Source organism: Muscardinus avellanarius (genome assembly GCF_963383645.1).
Source record: "Muscardinus avellanarius genome assembly, chromosome: 2".
NCBI classification, from domain to species: domain Eukaryota; kingdom Metazoa; phylum Chordata; class Mammalia; order Rodentia; family Gliridae; genus Muscardinus; species Muscardinus avellanarius.
Genome location: NC_137787.1, coordinates 190,260,946 through 190,271,023, shown reverse-complemented (window position 1 = coordinate 190,271,023; position 10,078 = coordinate 190,260,946). Strand labels below are relative to the sequence as shown.

General features: G+C 50.8%; 1 protein-coding gene across 1 annotated transcript in view; it reads left to right on the top strand.

Moving 5' to 3' along the window:
* Nucleotides 1-1,197: 1,197 nt before the first annotated feature.
* DOCK9 (dedicator of cytokinesis 9) overlaps nt 1,198-10,078 on the top strand; it is a gene marked incomplete at both ends in the record, with an annotated part of 303,105 nt that continues 294,224 nt past the window's right edge. Inside the window, one exon of the mRNA XM_080690195.1 lies at nt 1,198-1,326. Within this exon, the coding sequence (XP_080546321.1) occupies nt 1,198-1,326 (129 nt within the window). The remainder of the gene's footprint in view (nt 1,327-10,078) is intronic.

The following is a 10,078-nucleotide window of genomic DNA, read 5'->3' as shown; positions in this document are numbered from 1 at the left end:
AAGGTCACGCTTTCGGTCAGTATTTGGCTTTCTGGTAGGGCGGGACGCCTCAGGACGTTTTATTTCTATCGCGGGGAGGTCAGCTACGAAGCCTCAGGGTACTTGGGCAAGAGGCGCGCTGAGAAATCCCCTAAGACCGGGTTTTCAGGGCTGACCCGCGTCGCTGCTGCAGACAACCCAGCAGGTAAGGAGCTGTGCACCGCGAGCGATGGGCGTGGCCCGAGCGCCCGACCAATCAGCGGAGCCTCTATTAAGCGAGGCTCCGCCCCAGGAACTCGCCCAAACCGAGACCACGGAGCATGCGCCGCGGGGCGAGCGCAAGTCTGCTCTGCCTGCGCGGCTGGATCTGGACCAGGCTGCGCAGGGTTTACTCAAAAAAGAGGGAAAAAGAGATCAGGAGTCGTGGCGGCCCCTTAGGGATGGAAAGGCGGTGCCAGAAGTTCCTCCCGCCCGCTTTCGGGCCACGGTGGGCTTGCAGGCCAGCGCCTCCCAGGCTTCCCGGGCTCCGGGACCCGCGGTCCGACCGCAGATCGGAGGCGGGCGGGACAGAGAGGGACCCGAGCGTCACTTAACCTCCGTGTAGCTTTGTCTCCGGGCCGCGCACCAGATTCCCGAGGCCCCGAACTTCTGCCCGCGCCCACGGTGACGCAGTGTCCCCCACCCCCGTCCCCGAGGTCGGGGTCCCAGCTTTGCTCCGGGGCGGGAAGGAGGGTCAGATCGCGGCCAGGGGCGCTCGGCCCAGGTCCGCCCGGCCGCGGCGTCCCGGGGCCATATAAATAAAGGCCACCTTCCGAGACCCCCGTCCCCGTCGCCTGGGAGGCGTGCCCCCCCCCCGACCCCGCCGGGACTGGGCGTCCCCGGAGCGCAGCGGGCCCCTGGCAGGGCACTCGGGGGCCCGGGGCTCCGGCCGCGCCCGCCCCGCGGGGTCCCGCGCCGCCCGCGGGGTCCGGCCCCGGGGATCGCCCGCGCCGCGCCGGCCCCTCCTCCGCCGCCGCCCGCCCCGCCCCGCGCCGGACACCCCGCCCCGCGGAGGCGGGTGGCCTGGGGGGGCCGCGGCCACTCGCTCGGCGGTGCGGAGCGGGCGCGGGGCCCGGCGAGCGGCGCGGGGGGCGGCCCCGGGCGGGACCCGCGGAGGGCGCGGCCGCGCGGGGTCCTTGGGCGCGGCGGCCGAGCCCCGGGCGCACCTGGCGGCCGAGGATGTCGCAGCCCGCGCCGCCGCCCGCCTCGGCGGAGACTCGGAAGTTCACCCGGGCGCTGAGCAAGCCGGGCACGGCGGCCGAGCTGCGGCAGAGCGTGTCGGAGGTGGTGCGCGGCTCGGTGCTCATGGTGAGAGCGGCGATCGGGACGGGCGGAGGGAGGAGGAGGGCGCAGGTAGCTCGGCGGGCCGGGACTGTGGGGGTGCGGGGAGCGGGCAGGGGCAGAGGAGGCTGGGCTGCGGAGGGGGAAGGTCCCGAAGGGGCAGCAATTCCCCAACCCTCACCCAAGTCCCGATATTCTTTCCCCATGGCTGCCTCCTCCCTCCTGGGAATTTTCCTCCGGGTGAGATCGCCCTCTGCCTCAACCTCCCCGCCCCCACTTTACCTGCTTTCTGCCAACTGAGAAATTACCTTCTTTATCCCTTCCTCCTGTGCTCCCCCGCGTTCCCAAGGGACTTGGCACCTGTGGCCTGGACCGGCGCCGGCAGAGTGGGTGGGGGTCCAGTCCTCCCAGGGTGGGAGAGGGCGCTGCGGAGCCTTTGGGTGTGCTGAACCCCAGGAGGGAAGGGGTTCAGCATCCTCCCGTGCGCCTGGTGCCGGAAGGGGGCCCGATAAGCGCCGTTGGTAATTCAGCGTGCGTGCAAATTACCACGAAGTTAGGAGGCTCGAGGCAAGCAAGGCGAGCAGCCCACCGTGAATCTGGTCGTGGCAGACCGTCTTTGGCGAATAGGCCTCTGGGTGAGAGGAAAATAAAGTTTTAAATCAACTTTCCACGCCAGAGCTGGTCCTCCCTGTGTTTGCAGACGCGACACCCCCGGGTCGCTGGACTTTGCGAGACCCGAGCGAGGTTTGAGCTGGAGCGAGCTCTGTAGGGCGGCTGGAAGCTTTTAGCAGCCCGGAGCACAGTCGCCCGGCATTTGTTTTTTTGAAAGGGGATCGTTTGTGGGTGGGGGACTTGTTTGTTGGAACAATGTGAGAAGTTAGCCTTGCAAGTGATTCCCTGGCCTCTGGCGCTGCGTGTGTGGGATTGCGCAGGCAGGCTGGGTCTCTGAAAACAGGGACGGATGCCTCGCTTTCTGGTGGCAGATCGATGCCCATTCCAGGCAGAGGCAGGATCGCACGCACGAGCTTGGTTGCGACTGTCACTGGTTCCCATATCCAGTTTGCTCGGTTTCAATTTTCTCGTTTGCCAACTCACTCCGGATTTCTCAAACTCATATCGGCCTGTAATAAAACAGGGTTTTGTCTTTTTATTTTACCTAAGTTGCCCAGTTGTAGGGCAGAGTGCTGGAGTAGAGAACGGACCAGAACCGTCCATCTCCTCCATGACCCCAGCTAAGGTCTGTTGCTTTGGCCTCAGGGAGGCTGCTGTGCCTTCCTGGCTCGCCAGTGAGGCTGGCAAGGATAAAGGCTGCCATCTCTGAGGGGTCTCTTCTCTTCTCACCTGGAACTTTTAAAACTGGGGCCTGCTGTACTCATCAGGGGTTTTAGGCCAGAGCCAGACCCCAGCTAAAGAGGAGGTGCAGAGTTTAACAGGCCATTTTGGTGGCGCCCAGAAGTGCCCTTGAATATCTTTCTGTTGGAGGATAGCTTCCTGATAGGGACTGACAGTGTCCTTTCTCATCTGTTGACCTGCTTCTGCTCTTTTAGCTCATGACGCCTACCAGCACCTCTGTTTTCCTTGGATACTCCCAAGAATGAACAACCAGACACGCGGCTGGTGTCTCCATTTAAGAATGATGGTGCTGGCGGAGCCTGCGATGATAGTTACACAATGTAGGCAAGCAGGTGGGCTCACTCAGGTGCGCGCTGGGCTGGTTCTGCAGCGCAGGAGGAGGAATCTGGGAGAGCGGAACAGATGCAGAAAATTACCCTTGAGCCTCACCCCCCTCGCTGGCCAGGCTTCCTCTTGCCGCTCCATTGTCTGCCAGGAAGTCACAGCAGGTGCACCTGCCCCAGAAATTCTGGCCTGACTCTTGTATGAGGATCTGGGAAGAGAACGCTGGTCCTCTCGGGAGACTGAGAAGCCAGGAAGCCGTATTCTATCTGTACATGCTCGGATGGAAGTATTACTCTGCTCTGCCTTTGATAATTTGGGTTAGCGCTAAAACAATACCCATGACATAATAAATGCTCAATAAATAGCCTTAACTAGCTGACTAACAAAGCCATACCGCCGATAGCCTAAAAAGAAAATTGACAGCGTGTGGGTTTAACTAGCTCTTCCCACACTTTAGGTATCGATGAGTGGACATTGTAGAGATCAGAGACGACAAAATTAAACAGTTCAGTGGCTGATAAAGACTATCATTAAAGAACAGACTGTAAAATATAAAAGGGAGATGGACTCATAACATTCTTATTGTTCAGCTGGGCACGGTGGCGCATGCCTGTAATCCCGGTACTTAGGAGGCCGAGAGGACGATCAGGGCTTCAAGAGCAGCCTCAGCAACTCAGACCCTCAGCAACTTAGATCCTGTTTCAAAACAAAAACAGAAAAAGGCTGAGGGTGTAGCTCAGAGGTAGAATGCCCCTTGGTTCAATCCTTAGTATCAGAAAAGAAAAATAAATTTTTTCAATGTTCAGTGGCTTCATTCTTTAACGAATTCAGCCATATAGACCTTTATAAATAATTTTGCGTTAGGTTTTGATAATCTTGAAAATAAAAATACAAGAAATAGAATAACATGAACCCTCAGCTGGGTGTGGTGGCTCACCTAGCTGGGTGTGATGGCTCACGCTTGTAATCCCAGTCCTTGGGAGGCGCAGACAGGAGGATCAGGGGTTCATGACCAGCCTCATCTACCTAGTGAGGCCCTCCACAACTTAGTGAGACCCTGTCTCAAAATAAAGAATAAAAAGATAGGACTGGGGGTGAACCTTGGAGGTAGAATGCCCCTGGGTTCAATCCTTGCAAAAATTTTTTGAAATATTTTCTTATTTAAATATAATGCCATTTATAATACAAGATGTGTTATTTAACTTTCCCAGATTTTTTTTTTAACCAAAAACATGTCTGTTAGTTTCTTTTAATGAAGATCCAGAAAGTGTTGCGTGCCTTTTCTAACGTGGCCTCACTCATGAGCCTTAGAACTTTTTGTAATGGAGCAAGCCCTGGGTGAGCTTGGGAGCCGAGGGCTTCACTCTGGGGGGGTGGGGGTGGGCAGACGGAGCGGGGTCTCTAGTTCCAGCTTCGTTCTTTGCTTCCTGTGTGGTCTTAGGTATATACCTTAACTTGTGGGGCCTCAGTTTTCTTCATCTGGAGCGGAGATCCTAATTGTATTTATCTTATATTGCTGCTGGGACCATAATATGGGTAAAGGTCCTAGTGCCTGCATACGTTTTGTGAGTGACTTAAGTTTGCTTGGACTAGTTAAGTTCACTTAACTTTTCTTGTACTTCAGGGTTCCTGTTCTATTTATTATTATTATTATTTTATTTTTGTGGTAATGGGGTTGGAAGCCTGTGGCATTCTCCCTCTGAGCCATACCCTCAGCCTCATTTTAATTTTACTTGGAAATGGGGTCTCACTAGGTTGCAGAGGGCCTTGCTGAGTCGCTGAGGCCGGCTGAGAACCTGCAGTCTTTTGATCTCAGCCTCCTAAGCACTATCCTCTTCTATTAAATAAGGGGCTGCACTAGTCTGTTTCTAGAGTCCTTTACCCTACCCGCAGACCTCCATCCTAATTTCATAAGAATAGTGGAGGTACTACTAGTGATATTACTAGTTGTAGGAAGAGCAGTTTATGACTTTTGGGTAATGGATAAGGATCCTCAAAAATTCAGGATCAACTTTCTATGAATTTAGAAGAGTCAAGAGGGCTCCACATGCAAAATGAGAGGCAGAGAAGGCCGGCAGGTGCAAGTTCAGCCCCAGCAACTTAACAAGACTCAGCAACTCAGCGAGATCCTTTTTCAAAATAAAAAGCGTTAGGGGTGTAGCTCAGCAGAAAAGTTAGAGATCCTTCCCTGTCCAGGGATGCTTTGTGATTGCTTTTGAAGTTCCCAAAGGAAATTCACCGCAGGTCTTTCAGATGTATTAGAGATAGCATAACACAATGGCCTACGTCTAAGAAAATATATCACTCAAAGCCTAAAAATGGCCTTTCTCTGAAAGATTTGTGTCAGTGTTGTGACAGTGTTGTGTCAGTGTTGTGACACTGTTGTGTCAGTGTTGTGACAGTGTTTTCGCACGGGCTTGTGGGCTCCCTTGCACCTGGCGGTTAATATCCAAGTCGTCTGGCTGCCCGCCTGCCTTGCTGATCTTGTCTTCCCTGCTGATCTTCAGACTCTCCTTCCATGTCCACCCCTTGCCGAGGACACCGTTCCACGCCCCTCTGAGAGCCAGCAATGAGAAATGAATGAGAGCAGGTCAAGCCAGGGCCCAAGTTTCCCTTAGTATTGCTCGAGGCGGGCAGACTGAAGCCCTGGCATGAGGTGGTGTCTGAGAGCCTGCACTCGCGGCCCCCTCCCCTGCACCATTCAGCCAACGCGAGATTCCAGTGTTATCTCCGGTCCTGTGAGACCCTAGCGGGGGTGTTCTCTGAAATCCTCAGGGAAAGTCCAACCTCATTTTGGCTATAATTTCAAATCAGATTTCTCCACCCTCTGGTGGAATCCTAACAGACGTGTTCCAGGACACAGGAAGCAGGGTGGACCCTGTCTCCAGCGAGATACTCAACAACTGGCCCCATTCCTCCCAAATGGTTCTAGTCCATTTGAGCACTTGGAGACAGGAGGGCATCCGTAAGGCCTTGAGTTTGAACAGGGAAGGAGGGGGTTGTGAGATCTCTCTGTTTTCAGAGGCCTGCTCTGGGTTAGGTGCTGAGAATGTGAAGTGTCTGTTAGGCCCTTGCCTCGGCAGGTGTCAGGTCACTCATCTACAAGAGGAGGGCGCATACAGAGGAGCACCCTTTAGAGAGTCAGCGGTGTGGTTCAGTGAATGGAGGAGCTCACAGGGAACTGTGTGCTTGGCCAAGGCTTTATGGAGACTCAGCTGGATGTGGTGGCACATGCCTGGAATCCTAATACTTCTGGGCCAGCCTCAGCAATTTAGCAAGACCCTTGGCAGCGTAGTGAGGACCTGTTTCAAAAATAGAAATCAGAGCCGGGCGTGGTGGCGCACTCTTGTAATCCCAGAATTTGGGAGGCTGAGACTGGAGGATTGCGGGTTTGCGGCCAGCCTCAGCTACTTAGTGTGGCTCTCAGCAACTTAGTGAGACCCTGTTTCCAAAACTAGAGCTGGGGTATAGGTCAGAGGTAGAATGCCCCTGCATTTAATCCCGATTAAGCACACACACACACACACACACACACACACACACACACACACACAAATAGGGCTGTGGGTATAGCTAAGAAACAGAATGTCCCTGGGTTCAATCCCCAGTACACACACACACACACACACACACACACACACACACACACACACAGAACTATAAAAGAATCTAACTGGACATGGATAATGCAGAGATAAGGGAGATTAAAAAAATTTTTTTTTTTCTGGAACAGACTAGGAAATTTCAGTAAATGCTTAGTTCCCAGGTAGGGCAGGCATGGTGGCGCATGCTTGTAAACCCAGTACTTGGGAGGCTGAGATAGAGGATCGCATGTTCTTGGCCAGCCTCAACAACTTGTGAAGCCCTCCGCAACTTAGTGAGACCCTGTTTCAAAATAAAGAATAAAAAAATCGGACTGGGTGGACCTCAGAGGTAGAATGCCCCTGAGTTCAGTCCCCAGTAACACATACACACACACACACACACACACACACACACACACACACACACAGAGTTTCTAGCAGGCTAAGAGGGACAGAGCAGCCTGGGCAGAGGGGCAGGTTTGAAGAGGAAGAGAGAAAAGCTTTGAGGAATACAGTTGTTGAACTTGGGGACAGATTCAGTGATTAGCGCAGGACACATTGGAGAATAGTTTTTTTTTCCTTGCCTTTTTGAAACCTATTTTAGGAAAGAGGTTTAAACCAGACTATGAACATATGTTTCTGAGAGATCTTCCCTGAAGTCTGGTCCCAGAAATAAATACTGTGACTATTTTGTATCCTGCAGGCCCAAGAATGGGAAGAGAAAAACCCAGAAATATGCGTGTGTGCGTGCACATGCATATGTGTGCATGTGCGTGCATGTGTGTGAACATGAAGGGAAGTGGTAGTCAAATTGGTGGGTGCCCCATTCAGTAAATGGTGTTTAAAAATAGTGACGTGGAAGCCAGGCATGATGGTGCATGCCTGTAATCCCAGTACTTGGGAGGCTGAGGCAGGAGGATTATAGGTTTGAGGTCAGCCTCAGCAATTTATGAAACCATGTTTCAAAACAAAAAATAAACCGGGCCTGGTGATACACTCTTGTAATCCCAGCATTTGGGAGGCTGAGACAGGAGGATTTCCTCAGTTGGCAGGCAGCCTCTGCTGCTTAGTGAGGCCCTTTCCAACTCAGTGAAACCAGTTTCAAAATAAAGAATAAGAAATAGGGCTGGAGGTGTGGCTCCTAGTAGAATGCCCTTGATTCTATCCCCAGTACCAAAAAAAAAAAAAAAAAAATAGGTCTGGGGTGTAGCCTGGGGGTAGAAGGCCCCTGGGTTCTGTCCCATACCACAAAACCAACAACAAGACAACAGTCAGTCAGTAAGCTTAGAGATAATATTTGCCTTCTGGTTGTTTTTCTTTAGCTCAATCTCTGTCACAGTGTTAAAATTTTAAAAAATATCTTGTGAAGCTGGGTGTGGTGGTACTGGCATGTAATCTCAGTCTTTGGGAGGCTGAGATAGGAGGATTACAGGTTTGCAGCAGCCTCAGAAACTTAGGCCCTCCACAAGTTTAGTGAGACCCTGCTTCAAAATAAAAAATAAAATGCAGCTGGGAGTGTATCTCAGATGTAGAATGCCCCTGGGTTTAATCCCCAGGATCACCCCAAACAAACAAACCAACCTTAAGACTCTTACAAATTAATTAATTTAACATTTATTTTTGTGATACTGAAGATTAAATCTAGGGGCATTCCATCTGTGAGCTACACCCCTATTTCTTTATATTTTGTTTTGAAACAGGGTCTTGCCAGTTGCTGAGTCTCAGGAATCGCTGAGGCTGGATCCTCTTGCCTCATCCCCCAAGTACTGGAGTTAGAGGCACGCACCACCACGCCTGGCTACAAACCAATTTAAAAAGGAGAAACACTACAGTAGAAAAATAGAAAAGACATTAATAGGTTTTTTTTTTTTTTTCCGGGTCTGGAGATGGAACCCAGGGGCATTCGACCTCCGAGCTACAGCCCCTGCCCTATTTTTTATTCTTTATTTTGAAACTGGGTCTCACTGAGTTGCAGAGGGCCTCACTAAGTAGCTGAGGCTGGCCGCGAACCGCGATCCTCCGGTCTCAGCCTCCCAAATGCTGGGGTTACAAGCGTGCGCCACCACGGCCGGCTAATAGGTATTTCTTAAAAAAGGAATACAGTATAAAACACACAATATACTTAAACATATCGAAGTCAGTCACTAAGCCAAGCAAGGGAAGGAGGGGTGGGGAGGGAAGGGGGTGGAGATTGGGTAGGGGTTAAATAGGTGATGTGTACATGTATGTCCACACAAGTGTTTTACCCCAATATGATATACGAATATAATGTACCAATAAAAAATTTAAAAAAGATAAATATTTGAGGTGATGTACATGGTAAATATTATTTGATCATCATACAAAGTATAGGTGTATTGATATATCAAACTTTAGCCCATAAATATGTGTAGTTATTATATAACAACCTAATAAAATAACAAATAATAAAAATGGAATACAGTTAGCCAATGAAGAGCAGAGATGAACGTTCATTCTTGCTGATAATTAAAGAAACATGAACTAAAGCAAGATGTGATTTTTGCCAATTTTTTTTTTCCTGTCTGAAAAACGGAGATGCTAATATTACCTCTTCTAGAAGGTTGTTGTGAAGATGAAACGATTGAGTTGTTACCACATTCCTAAAACTGACATGGTAAGCTTTCAGTAAATGTGACTGGTCACAGTTAAAATGGCTGTCGAGGGAAACAAAAACGAGGCCACAAAATTATAAGCGCCGTCTGAACCCAGTTGTAGTTTTACAAAGTAAAAAAAAGGCTGGGAATAATATAGTCTATTTAGCCACAGTGTTTGATCAGGCATGCTTATTTCCCCAAATCTCAAAGATTGAAAGATATCTGATTTTGCATATAAGCCGTACTATGATATGAAATGTAGATTTGATAAGAATGAAGCCTAAAAAGTGTACCTGTGCTAAAATCATCTCTCTGGCGCTGGGCCGCCTGCGCGTCGGTTGGCTGGTCCTCTCACGGTTCACCTTCAGCCTTCGACAGCGACCAGAATGCTGTGCGTTAACAGTGCTCATCTCTGGAGATGGGGTTAAGGGAAGTTCAGCTTTTTGTCTTTTCAGTTTTCCTTCCTTTCCAGACTTGTACAATTGACATGTATTACTTTGACTATTTTGAAAAAAGACTGACAGGAGACATGATTCGGAGAATGTGCTGTGATAAATGGGTTCTGTCACAGCCCACAGAGTCCCCAGAGGACGGCCAGTTATTACAAGACAGTTCGTTTTATTCCTGCTGTGTTTTTGAGCACCTGAAATTTTAGGTCTTTGTTTGTTGTTGTTGTTGCGGGTCTGGGGATGGAACCCAGGGGCATTCGACCTCCGAGCTACACCTCTGGCCCTATTTTTTATTCTTTATTTTGAAACGGGGTTTCACTGAGTTGCAGAGGGCCTCACTAAGTAGCTGAGGCTGGCCGCGAACCACGATCCTCCTGCCTCAGCCTCCCGAATGCTGGGGTTACAAGTGTGCGCCACCACGTCTGGCTCCAATTTTAGGTCTTTTGAAAAAAAG